Genomic DNA, 12,981 nt, shown 5'->3' on the forward strand with positions numbered 1-12,981 from the left:
AGGAGCACAGTGGTATCTTTAAGGTCATTGACTTGGACAGGTACACGCTGAGCAAGCAAAACCACCAGCAGAGCACAACTTGTTGGCTTTGGGAATCAGATGTTGGAGAGCATCAGAGGCAAAGCTCCTGTGCAGAGGCTGCAGGCAGTGTGGGCCCTGCCAGCACTGGGGGGACACCTTTGGGGCTGCTGATGCAGCAGGCTTGCAGAGCCTGCTTGCCAAGGAGCACGAAAAGGAGCTGCACTCCCCCCAGCTCCAGCCTGCACAGCAGTCTCTGAAGAATCACATCACCTTGCACTGGGACCCATGGACTCTCAAACCCATGGGGACCAGCATCTTTTTGGACATCACAAATTTCATCACTTCCAATGGTTTGAAGATCTGTTAAAAATATTTATTTCCCTGGGTTTTAGCTTTCCAACTTCTATGCAGACTAACAACCAAAGTGTGGGCAGTAAGAGCAAGCATTTGTTTATTTTGTAAGAGGACTTCTTGCTGCTAATTGAAAACAAGCATTTTCAATGAGGCAGCTGTTTCAGTACTGTGAATAGACAGATCAGCATCACATTGAAGATCTAATAACCCACTAATGAACCTTAATTTTTAGAGGCCCCTCCCTTCCCCATTTTCACACTTCAGTAATTCCAAACCATTGATATGTGCTGCCAGTTATTTAAAGATGTCCTCAGACATATTTTAATAAAACCCAGAAAAAAATGTAACTTTTTTTTTTTTAGTTAGACTATATTGAAAACCTTGTTACATATAGCTAACAGTTTCTCTTTTTCTTTTCTTAAATAAATAGCAAAGTGTCACCAAAATGAATGGAATGCCAGCACCATAGTGTTGATAGAAATTTCCACACTAGGATGAACACAGAGTCATATTCTGTAACAGTGCATAAAAAGAGACTTTGGAGGAAAGGCGGGGGTTGCTGGTGCATCAACCCATGAGCAGTCTGTGCAGTGGCATCGGGATGTGGTGCCTCTGCAAAACCTCACAGGCCTGGAGCCTGTGCCTGCAGAGGTGGCCCCAGTGAGACTCTGCAAGAGAGAAGCTGGCAGGGCTGCCAATGCAGAATGTGGAATTACTGCCTGCTACCAAGGGACACAGCCGATGGTAACACAAGGGGCTGGCCATGTCACTCTCTGACAGAACAACGGCTTGAAAAGAGGGAAATGAGCAACCTGAAAACCCAACAGGCTGACTAACACTCAGCAAGGCAAGGGCTTGGAGAGTCAAAGCCACCAACTCCCTAATCAAGAGGGAATGATGCAAGAGGGAATGATTCACTGTTACACTGAGGGTTACAGAACCAGGTGTCATTTTTTCATGGGTTTCCCTGGGCTGAGCTGGTGTTATTTTCACGTCTGACCAACAGTTTCTCTTCCAGCTGGGACAGTGCTGAAGGAACAGCAGCCATGTGCAGCACACCAGAAGATCCCTCAACAGCCTCTGCTGCCTTAAACTCACTCCACCCTGCGCAGGCAGCTCTGCCTGCCCACTGCCTTGCCCCTCTACACGCTGGAGTGCAGTGTAATCCCACCTCTCTGCTTCTGTTGGCTTAAACCAGACCCTTGTTATTTTAAACAGGAGTTTATTGTATTTAATACATTATAAAATTTGAAAAAATTGTAGGAAAGCAGCAGATTCAAACCAGAGCATCTCTACCAAATATTAATTATTCTGGCCCCCTTTGAAAAACACAAAACAAAACAACAAAAAAACTCATTCAAAAGAAAAGTTAACCTTTCACATCTGTGAGGGCTGACAAAAAGTGTGCGACTTCTGTACAAACTACATTTAAAATTTCAGCTTTCCAATGCAATGGATGGTCGTCTCCTGAACACCTGCCCATCCACCTCTAAAAAAGACAGACATAAACCTCCATATGCAAATAAAGTTGACTCAAGGTGTGTACACATTAAAAAGTGGATGGCTGTTTGGCAATGAAAATGGGTGAAGAACAGTCCATGAATCCCCCCCTGGCAATGGCTTGTACACCATTAAGTTGGGCCCGGAAGGGCCTGGGACACTTAATGGCCATCACAGCACCAACCTCATCTACCACATTCTGTCATTGCATTTCCTACCCTTTGACATATACATACATATATATATGTACAGACATACATATACATACATATTTTTTTATGTGTGTGTGTGTGTGTTTTCTTTTATACCTTGAGGTTATTATTATTATTATCACTACTATTCCAAGTGTTCCCATATGAATTCAGGTGTGGTCTCTATATTTGATATAAATGTGTCTTTTATTCAATTTTAGTTCCAGGACTTGTTTGGAGTCCAAACTGCACATGAAATGTCCCCCTTTTTGTTTTTCCTCTTTGTTTTTCTTTCTTTTTTTTTTTTTTTTTTTTGCATAAAGAAACATGTCCATTTTAGTCCAGAGGCTCTTGCTTTATTCGAATGACAGAGGGTGCACGAGATGTCCTTCTGAGTTCTCGTCTCAGTACGTATTCACTGAATTGGGAAGAGTCCACCCCACCTCCACATGAGCCAACAATCTCAAAGCCTCTTTGCTGTAACCTCTCAAGTACCTGCAAAAAAGAGGAAACAAACACCAATGTGTAAGTAAATTAACAGACTATTTGCTGTCCGATGATTATAACTGCTGTTTTCAAATGGATTCAACTAGGGGGAAAAAAAATGGTTACATAGCTTAACTGTACTGGATTGATTTCTGCTGACTATGGCCACTGAGCAGTGAAAAAGAAAAATGAAGAAAAATTTATTTTATTTTTTTAGTACTGTCAACAAATCCAATCTTCTGGCCACAGAAACAGGACTAGAAAAACACATTCTCTGCTTTACAGAATTTACAACACAAAAGGGCAAACACATGATTGCACAGCAGATGCTGAGCAAATACCACAATGAAATGGTGACAGTGTAGATAACAATGGTCATAATTTCAGAAAACCTACCATGATATTTACTAGAGACTTAAAAACCAACTCTTAGTTACTTCTATCATCATCTTCACCTGTTCTGGGCATCCTTTGCCTCACCCCAGAAGGTAACTTCCTGGGGTTTACCAGGGTCAGCATGACAGCTGCCAAACCCAAGGAAGGGGTGATGCTCCTGGACCTCAGAGGATGTGGGACCCTCTACTCAGCATGACCAGACCTCACAAGGGCTGTGCTGGAATCAGGTGCCTACCATGGCTTCCCCAGCTGTTTCACCAGTTGTCAAATTGGCTTGCATGCATGCTGGGACAACACTGGCAAGTAGGATGGCAGAAGACTGCAAAGGACTAGGGCAGGGGAAGAAGCAAGCTGAGGTTTAAAAATGCTTCAAAGAAGACATGCCATGTCTTTACATTAATTTGTAAATTAATGTAAACAAAAACTGTGGTGGAAACAACTCTGGAAACTAGCTCAGCCCTGGACAATCCATTGGTCTGTACCTCACCCTTCAGGTCTGTTGGCAGTCTCTCATTTTTATTAGTACAGGGAGATACTTATTCCTTCCATTATCAATGTGGGATCATTACACAAGCTTGTACATATTTTGCCACTCTGACTGTACATATTTTGAAGCCTGTATATATTTTGCCACTCCAGCTCAGGTTTTTCACATCAGTAAATATGCTTTGTAATTCTTATTTGTGCAACAAAAGTGTAAGCATCAGAATAAGTGACAAAGTGTTGAAGGATACAACTGCCTTGATAACTATCCTATGATACAGGATATGCTATCCTACGATATGTATCCTATGATATAGCTAAGCAGCCATCCTTGAAACTTCTTTTCAGCTGTAATCTGACATCTAAGGCTGTTCTAAATTTGCATTAATCACTATGACAAACAATTTTGATGTTTCAGCATGACAGTCAAGGCCAGTAAGAGACAACCGTCCAAGCATAACATGGGTTAGATAGGTCTGGATAGGTCTATCTGGACCCTTGTGTTAAGTGCTAGCACAAGCACAGTGTCTGGCCAGCCTTCAGTGTGCCTCAGTGCTTCATCTGGAGAAAAAGAGGCTAGAAGGTCAGGGGTGACCTTCTAAAACTACCTGAAAGGAGGCTGTAGCAAGGTGGTGTCAGGAAATGGCCTCAAGATGCACCAGAGGGCATTCAGGTTGGGTTGGACATCAGAAAGAATTTCTTCACTATGAGGGTGGTTCAGCATTGGAATGGACTACCCAGGGCAGTGGTGGAGTCACCATCCCTGGAAATATTCAAGAAATGACTGGATATGGCACTTAATGATGTGGTTTAGTTGACATGGTGGTGTTTGATCAAAGGCTGAATTTGTTGATCTTGGAGATCTTTTCCAGTCTTAATGACTCTGTGATTCTCTACCTGGACATTGGGACCTGGCAGATGAAAGGATGCCAAGCTCAGCTTGCAAGCCTGTTCTGTAAAAGAATTCACACATGAGCCTGCAGCATTTAGGAGGTGTGTTTAAACCAAACAGCATCGATTGTGCCATTGATGATTTCACATGGGAAGTGCTGGCTATGCTGGGTGTGCTAACTAGGGGCAGGCAGGTGTCTGAGGTTGGTTGCTTTTAACCAACAAAGGATAAAAACATAAATCTAATGCTCAAGTTGATTATAATTATTCCAGGAATTACCTGCATTTGTCTCCCAGATTTTTTCTTATCCATTTCATAACATCTACTGATTTTAGACATTACTACATTGCATCATAGAATACTTTGGGTTGAAAGGAGCCTTTAAAGATCATCAAGTTCAACCCCTCTGCAGTGAGCAGGGACATCTTTAACTAAATCAGGCTGCTCAGAGCCCTGTCCAGCCTGATCCTTGAATATTCCCATGGATGGGACATCCACCACCTCTCTGGGCAACCTGTTCCAGTGTTTCACCACCCTCACAGAAAAATTTTCCTTCTTTTATCTAGTAAAAATCGACCTTATTTTAGTTTAAATCATTATCCTTTGTCCTGTCAATTGCAACAGGACTCTACTATGCTATGAAAAAATCAGGAAAAAACACTGGAATTGAAAGTGAAGGGTTTTCCCTATGATCAGAGAAAATTCTAACACTACTGTAGTTTGTTTGCAAAGAGATTTGAATTGATACATGAATTAAATGGAGATACATGAATTAAATGGATTAAATGGTGATACATTAATTAAATGGAGAAAGACAACTTGACGCACAGAAGTTAAGTAACTTGCTTAAAGCCTCCAGCTGATTCTGCTCACCAAAACACTCCAGTGACATGGAACAGGGTCAGCCCATTGACACCTGGCCAGCATCTCCCTTTCAAAAACTGCAGCTGTGATGTCCTACCTGAACTGAGTTGAGGTGACAGTATCCGTTCAGCGGGAAGCGGATGACGTGTGTGGAGTCGTGGTTCCAGCCGGCGTTGACAGAATTACACATCACATCCCCGATCTCCGGGAACACCTCCTCTATCAATGACTTATCTCCACTCAGTGTAATCCTCTCGCCGAGATCTGGGGCCACTCGCACCACCAGGCACTCGCAGGACTTTGAGAAGCGGCCGCTCTCCCGGTCCTGTTTCCACCGTTCCATCTCTCCTAGCATGGGCTGAAGCTGGAAATACTTTGCTTCTTCATATAGCAAGCTGTAGTCCTGAAAGACACACACATTAAGAGAGGCATTGCTAATGTGGTGCTTAAGGTAGATGGATATTTAGGCTGCTTTAGGAACCCCACTGGACAGAGCTCCTCAAGACTTTGTAGGAAGGTGCAATAAAGTAACAGTGCAAGCAGAAAATAACCATTAGCTCTCGGGGGCCTCTGTGGTCACAATGACCCCGAGATGTGTTAGAGAGTCTCTTCTCCCAGCCCGGCAGTTGAAGAAGGAGTCAGGATTCTTCTGTTGTCGTTCTCAAGGTTGTTTATTATTTCTTATCTATAACATTCTTTCTCTGACCCGCCGAGGTCTGTCTGGCAGGTCGGGCTGAGGCACACTGACCGCCTTCAGAGGCGGTGCTATCTTTTATACTAAAAACTACATGTCCATTATTTACAATAATTTCCCAATACCTATCACCTATGTTAGACAGTGTGTTTCTACTCTAAACCAATCTAAAAGTGCAACATCACCCGGAAGATGGAAGCTAAGAAGAAGAAGAAGGAAGAAGGACAAGGCACGCCCAAATCCCTCCATCTTGGCTTCTAAACCCACATTCTAAAAACTCAAAATTCTACATTTTCACCCTGTGATAAATTCACTAACATTCTATTCAAACTCTTGTGGCTTGTACATCTTCATACAAAGTTGGTAATTGTTTTTTCCAAGGGCTAAAATCGAAGGCACAGGTGTTTTTGACTCCTTGCCAAGGTCTCCGAGCCCCCTGTCAGGGTCTCAAGTCCTCCAGGGCAGCCAGAGAAATTTCCCGGGTTCAAACAATCAGCTACTTAGAACACAATGAGTACAGCAGCACTTGCAAAAGTAAGGCTATGCTTGCTTAACTCCCTTCTGTAAAAAAAAAAACCCAACAAAATCCCACTTTTCCCCATATTTCATCCCCACAGTGATGTCATATAATAATGATCTCATTGAACAGATGGAACAGAATTCAATCAGGATTCAGAAAATTCATCATTAGGATCCATTGTGTCTTACAGCAATACTAGCAGGCATTATAACAGGTATAAGAATGTAAATGAGGAAGCCTGCAATGTTTGTTAGTGTAAAATGATTCAGATATTTGCATAATGTTTGCACATATTAGTGCATTTTAAAAATTAAGTATTTTTTAATACTTCTCTGTTTTGCCACTAGTATTGTTTACTACATCATCTCAAATGCCAGAGCAGAGGGAATGCATTTCTAGGCATAGCCACTGCAGAAGTAATTTAGAACTGATGATGTGGAATCTGCCTACTGCCATTTTTTAAATCTAAAAAACATTTTAAAAAAAATCTTGTTTTTCTAGGTGTGAGAGCATAAAACCATTTGGAAAATATTTATACAGAGAAAAGAGATACATGAGAATTAGGGATGAGAGAGAAAGAGAATGACAAGAGAAACCTGCTAACAGTCAATATGGTCCTGAATTTGAACTAGAAACCAAATACTTGATGAGGACACCTAAATCATGGTAAAAATACTGCTTACATTTATTGTGTAACAAAAAAGTAATGTAACCCATATATTTCTAAGAAACAAAAAACACTGTTCATTTTAATCACTGTTTTTTTTGTACACCTTAAAGCATAACTGGAGAGGACACCCCTTTGAACATCACAGTTGGGTGAACTTGCCAGGAATTACATTTTTAATTTCAACACTGCTACAGTATATTTATGTGTTTAAAAAGCTCTACATATGTAATTTCTTAATATTGCATGAAAGGTGGCTTTTCCTTTTTCTGTATTTCTGATTACCTGCAGGAGAAGTGCCGAGAGCAGCACAAAGCCAGACCAAGGCTTCAAAAGAAGGAAATGATGCTTATCTGTTTGCTCCAAACTCCCACATTATTCAGGGAGATCTGCCCTTGTCACTATGGGAGCAGCAAGGATGTGTCTACAGCAGATGATTCCAAGCTTGCTGAAATACAGCTCTTGAACTCAGCCTCACACTTGTTATGCCCAAATGCCTGAAAAACTGTCTCAGCTACGAGGGGAAAAGGAGTGAATACCAGCGTGAACTGCTCCATCCCTGCCTCATCACCCATCACCTCTCCTGTTCAATCCCAACTGCTGCATTTCCTGCAGTGAACCAGGTACACTGATGTGTGGTCATTAAGTGAAGGTAAGGATCTGTTCTGATTGAAGACACCCCATATACACCCTCATACCTACTACATAAGCATCACATGGATTCTGAAGCTCTGCCTCTGTAGGCTTTGTCTGACATTGAACCTACCACTAATTCAATTTGTTACTAAAAACTAAAAAAAAAAAAAAAGCAGGCTCTTTATTAAAGTTTAAATAATAAACATAGAACGATTCATTCCTGACTTCTCTAAAACTCCAAAATTAAACTTGCAGTATGCATTCAAGAGTCTGAGGGAGAAAACAGTCTATGACTTAATGCCCAAATATTACCATGTGTGCAGTTTATTTTGTCAATATTGTGATTCACACACCATTTTCTGAATTTCAGTGTGGGAGTGAAAACTGGAACTGCTGCGATCACTGGGGAAGCATAAAAATGGATGAGAGGAAAATAATTAGTAAAGCTCATGAGCTGTCAGTTGCAGATTGTCGCTTCTGTTTCCATGAGTATGGTACAACATTTAATTTCCCTGGGTCAAATCTGGCAAGGTTGCTTTATTACCACTATAGCCAGCAGGGGAAAGTTTAATATTGATGCCACTCTAGGAGAGGAAGACACCACTTTAGCAACCCCATTCTTACTTGAAGAGTAAGCCCTGCAAGTCAACCTTCCCTATCCAGGGCTCTGTTTTGACTACACACCAGATAGCTTTACCAAGGTACTTGCAAAACATCCAAGTCCCTTGAAATCTCACCTTGAAATCATCAGGAATGAGGAGTTTTGATGTCCTTAAGAAATTCAAGATATATCTGAACATCTGCCCATCTCTGTCGATGAAATAATGCTGCTTGAGACTGTCGAGGACAATGGGCTCCGTGCCATCGAAAAGCCGGCCAATTCTGGAGAGGAAACAAGAGACAAGGAGCACAGTCAGACCAAGCTCAGCTCAAGAGCTGCTCAAATAGTTCAGCACTACAAAACCCTCCCATGCAAACTTCACTGAAGCAGCTCTGTGGCTTTGTTTCATTAGAAAGAGGCTGATTTCAAACCACTGTGTAAGCCACATATTTTCCAGCATAGCCTCATTAAGTTCCAAGCAGCACAGCTGAGGAGGTGGAAGGGAAGAAGCCAGGCCAGCAGCCTCTCCCACCCACCTCAATGCCCCAGTCTGTATCTCATAAAATGACAATCCCTCAATTATTTTGGACACCTCTTTTGATAGTCCCCTTCAGCACAGCCCATTCCCTCTAGATGCTCCAACGCCCTGGACTGACTCATTCTGCTTTATAGAGCACTGCATAGGGAACTTGATTTAGTTTGGATTTAGTTTGGAAACTGTACCTGGGGAATAGTTTGGTTTGGTTCTTTGCTTGGTTTTCACTTGTTTTTAAACTCAGGTCACTTTTTGGATACCATCTACTGCAACCAACATTAATTAGGGCAGGCACAGCTGACGTGCAGCACATTGTGGTAACATAAAGATGAGGGTACAAAGTTGATAACATTTCAATGTGAGGTAATGCTTGAATGTAAAAGTTAAGTGCTTGTGGCAGGTATCAAGCAGAACACTCAAATAATACAGAAAAATGTCTCAGCTTTTAGACACCACCCACTAACCACCAGAACCACGCAGCCACCTAGAGAGCCTCTGCTTGGCAACAGGTCTTGCAACATCAACCACTGAGTACACATGCATTTCTGGATGTGGGCCTCCCAAACCAGCTTTAGTTAGAGCAATAGGAAGGGCTGAAAAAGCCAAACAAAACCCTCAAAGTGACACCAAATAAATGTTTTGTTACTGCACTGGGGCATTTGCAAAACACTCCTGAGTCACTGGTGGTTTCCCAATGAAATGAGCAGGAGTGACTGGCAGGTCTGATTTTGTGTGCCTGTTCATATGTCTGTATGTGCAATGTGGAAATGCTTTTTGGCAACAAACAGTCATGGCACACTGTTTTTGTTATGTTTTAAAAGCAGTGCATAAACAACAAACCCCCACTACCAGCAATAAAAAAAAAAAAAGCCACCAAATACTCAGAGGTGCACAAAGCACCCCAGGCTGAGAGATGCCCCATCCAGTGGCCACCAGAAGGGGATGTCCAGAAGCGATTCAAGAGGCAAAAGACAGAAGTGGGCTCCCAAAGAGGGGGAGGCAGCAGGGCTTGCAGCAGGGTCTCAGGGAACTGCAGAGGGGCAGGGCTCCAGGCAACCATACACTGTGTTGCATCAACAGCCAAATATCCTCCCTTTGAAAATGGCACAGGCAACCCAAATTGAGTTTGGAACAATGTCTGTGCCTGGAGCAGGTATATATATAAGTTGTGAACCGAATACAAATCTCATCTATAGCTTCTCACCAGCTGGGAGGAGATCAGAAAACAAATAAAACTCCATTAACCCCAGCTGGCCATTTACAGTTCTGTAATAAATGCATGAATCAATTCAAGTTGCATGAAATCTGTAACATATAATGAATGAAATATATTTTGCATCATGAGCAGGTACAGAACAATTTTTTTTTTCAAAGCCATCCCTTGAACTATTTGAGCTTTCTTCCTCAAAGACTTGTTACTGCCTGCCCTGCTGCTCAAAAGCTGTGACAGCCCATATAACACAGGCTCCTGTTCATGTGGTGTATGAGCCACATTTTATGTCTAATATGGAAGTACTCAGCATTTAGAATTAATTTTCCCTTATACTCAAGCATGTCATCTTCAAATTTATCACGGAATTCACACACAAAACATGTATTTGGCCAAGTCAGTCATTACTGAAATGTATAATTGTAATTGGTTTCTGCAGCATTTTCCTAGTTCTAAATTACTTATATAATTACATATTTTAAACCTCTAGGCTTTTTGTCTCCATTTTATTAATTGTTTAGAGAAGAGCAAGATAGTATCAGAGGATGGAGCCTTCAGACAAAACCATAATGCTGAGGAGAGTGCTCAGCCACTGGGAGTGCTACCTGGGACCTGAATGGCTTTGGGAATGGACTGGAAGTGTTAACAGAAAGTGCTGCCTCAATGCTCTGCTGCTCTGCAGCAGCAACAGCAGCAGCAGCAGCAAAATCCCAGGAACTGCATAGTCCCAATTCTCTCCTGACTCCCCTCCCAGGATCAATCTGCAATATATTTTCACATATTAAAACAGCTTTGGAAGGGTAGACCCCAGCAGAGAGACTTCTGTAAAGAAAATTAATTTTTTTTTCCTTTTCAGATGGAAAAATGTAGATTCCAGCACCCTTCATGTGGCCTTCAGGGAAAAACCTGAGGTACTACTATGGGATCCAAATCTGGTGACATGGTCCTGCTCCTAATCTGCATTTGCTACACCCAATCAGGAGAGGAGAGTGGGCTATGCCAGGATCTGGGGAACAACCAGCATCCTCACTTTCCAGCATCCTCACCAGGAACTCTTGTGTTCCCAGGGGCACAGTGGGAAGCACTCTCTCATGCCTCACTTTGTCACCTCCTCTGTACAAAACAATTTGATCACCATCCTCCCTGCCACCCAAAGCTTTACTGGGTCTCACACTGGGATTATACATGCTTAAGAGACACCACCTTGCTAGCACAAGAAGGGACTGGTAAGTCATTATAATTTCACTTCCCAAGAAAACCTGAAAGATGTTTTTCCCCATCTCCTTCTTGACAATGTTGGTTGATGACTGGCAAGGACACCTTTCTGTTTTAAATGACAAATATGTAACAGCTGAATGGAGTTTCGAGACAGGAGAGCACTTTGAAGGAGGCTTGCAAAATAAGATGATAATTATATGCAGAATTAGCCAAATATCAAGGGTAAAGGATAAGAAACTGCAGTCCATTTACAAGAAAATGTGCTTCTGAAATATTTAATTAAAACTAACAGGCTGGAATTTTCCATATATCAGGAAAATTAACGTCCCATGGGTTGAAAGTGTGACCTCCAATGGGTAATAATTAATGTCTGTGGCTTTAAGTATCATATTCCACTGTCAGAAATCAAATGCTTCAAGGGTTGAAAATATAACCAGTGGAAAACCCTGCCTCCATGTGAGAATTTGGTTTTACTTAAAGGACACAAACTAGGTATAGCTACAAGCCCTTGTTTACTGGAGAAAAAACAACAGGGAATGGAAAATATCATTGTTTTAATTCCATAAAATATTACCGGGATGGATCTTTCTTCCCACAAATCAGCACTCCTGTAACAACATTTCTATACCAAAAAGCTAGCATTAGAAGATGATTTGCTTGCAGGATTTCTCAAATTCTTCAGAAAAAAGTCCTATTTGTCAAGTATAAAAATATACTGTCTGCAGCAGAACTGTATACATAGTGTGTTTATAGCCTTGATCTCTCATTGTATAAATATTTAAATATATTATTATTATACACATAAAGAGAAAAGACTTCACTTTAGTATATTCTGCGTCAGCTGGATATGTGGGAAAGCAGCAATAATTAGGAACAAGATGGCCAGTAGTAATTAAACAAGTCAGTTATTGCAAAACTCTCTTAATGCCAAAAAAAAAAGACAGAGTTCTACAGAGTGTTTTAATGGCTTCACTGGACACAGCTAAAATTCTTCATTTCTGTAATCAAAAGGATCCAAGGAACATGGAAAACCTGCAAGCCTTGATGTTTACAAACATGCAGAATATTACATTACTTTCAAACTAAGGTAGAAATAAACATTTCTTCTCTGAGAAAATACAGGTTTCTTATAATTGAATATATTCAGTATATAATTTCTTATATTAACATCTTTATCAGAAGACACTACAAACTAACTGAAAATATTTTACAATACACTACTTTCAACAGTTCTGAGCTGCCAGAGTCCCATGCTCCCCACATCTTTCACGGAACAAGAAAAAGGGAGGAAAAGTGGTGAGAAGTCCTTTTTTTAACCCATCAGAGGGGGCTGTGCAGCAGGAGGAGCAGCAGTGATGCCCTGGAACCTGCAATCCCACACTAATGGCAAGGCAAGTAACTGCCTGGATTTCACTGAGGGAGGATATTCAGCAGCTAGCAAAGAGCAAAATACTCATGAAAACACATCTCTTTCCCTCCAATAATGAATCACATGACGAAGTAAATGTATTTTATTTGAAATCTTACTCATCTGGTTGGAGCCACTGCAGCAGAGTGATTAGGAGTTTGGTCCTTAAAAGTTAAGTGCATGTTTTATTATCACATCATTATATTTATGTGGCTAATGGGAATGCTTATTTAACACTCTGGAGTGTGTGGAGAGTGAGCTGTAACAAGCTTCTACTTTTCTTTTCCCCTGCAACTTTTTAGTTT

The 12,981-nt window shown here is 41.4% G+C and overlaps 1 protein-coding gene across 10 annotated transcripts in view; it reads right to left on the reverse strand.

Annotated features, from left to right (window-relative positions):
* Window positions 1-1,577: 1,577 nt before the first annotated feature.
* The window catches only part of KCTD1 (potassium channel tetramerization domain containing 1), a 101,999-nt gene continuing 90,595 nt past the window's right edge, over window positions 1,578-12,981 (reverse strand). For all 10 annotated transcript variants that reach the window (XM_071418602.1, XM_071418552.1, XM_071418542.1 and 7 more), the window contains 3 exons: window positions 8,442-8,586; window positions 5,285-5,590; window positions 1,578-2,561 (listed from right to left, as the gene is read on the reverse strand). In XM_071418602.1, coding sequence (XP_071274703.1) covers window positions 2,403-2,561; window positions 5,285-5,590; window positions 8,442-8,586 — 610 coding nt within the window. In that variant the 3' untranslated portion in view covers window positions 1,578-2,402. The remainder of the gene's footprint in view (window positions 2,562-5,284; window positions 5,591-8,441; window positions 8,587-12,981) is intronic.

The sequence above is a fragment of the Agelaius tricolor genome, unplaced genomic scaffold, assembly GCF_023055355.1.
Source record: "Agelaius tricolor isolate 1412-34295 unplaced genomic scaffold, bAgeTri1.0.p SCAF_2, whole genome shotgun sequence".
Taxonomy (NCBI): domain Eukaryota; kingdom Metazoa; phylum Chordata; class Aves; order Passeriformes; family Icteridae; genus Agelaius; species Agelaius tricolor.